Source organism: Eimeria mitis, genomic scaffold (assembly GCF_000499745.2).
Source record: "Eimeria mitis Houghton genomic scaffold, Emh_scaff2007, whole genome shotgun sequence".
Classification (NCBI taxonomy): Eukaryota; Apicomplexa; class Conoidasida; order Eucoccidiorida; family Eimeriidae; genus Eimeria; species Eimeria mitis.
In genome coordinates this window covers 7,916-8,340 of record NW_013570330.1, presented here as the reverse complement: position 1 = coordinate 8,340, position 425 = coordinate 7,916, and the positions used below count along the sequence as shown (strand labels likewise).

The window sequence follows — 425 nt, the reverse complement described above, 5'->3', positions numbered from 1 at the left end:
CTTCTAGCTCTTGTTGCTCTGCTGCATGCAACAAAGTTAAACGTAAGTGAAGGGGCTTTAATATATACTGACTACCACCAACAACCCCACCACCAACACCACTCACACCACCACCAACACCTTCCTGCTGAGAAGACCAAGATACAAAACCCCCGCTGCACCCCGGTGCTACTCCTGCTGCTGTTGTTCCTGCTGCTGCTGCTGCTGCTGCTGGTGCTGCTGCTGCTGCTGGTGCGGAAGGGTTAGTTGCTGCTGCATCGGGGGGCCCCTCGCTAAACCGGCGGCCTTGGGGGGCCCCGGGGGCCCCCATAGACGGCGTAGACCCCATAGACAAAGAAGGAGACGTCTGCGCATGCATGCATACATGTTAACAGTGCAACGCATGCAATGCATGCAGCGCATGCATGCAGCTGTCAATACACCCC

General features: G+C 56.7%; 1 protein-coding gene across 1 annotated transcript in view; it reads right to left on the bottom strand.

Moving 5' to 3' along the window:
• Positions 1–425, bottom strand: part of EMH_0047230 (uncharacterized protein) — a gene marked incomplete at both ends in the record, with an annotated part of 2,374 nt that overhangs the window by 200 nt on the left and 1,749 nt on the right. The window contains one exon of the mRNA XM_013496261.1: positions 3–346. Within this exon, the coding sequence (XP_013351715.1) occupies positions 3–346 (344 nt within the window). The remainder of the gene's footprint in view (positions 1–2; positions 347–425) is intronic.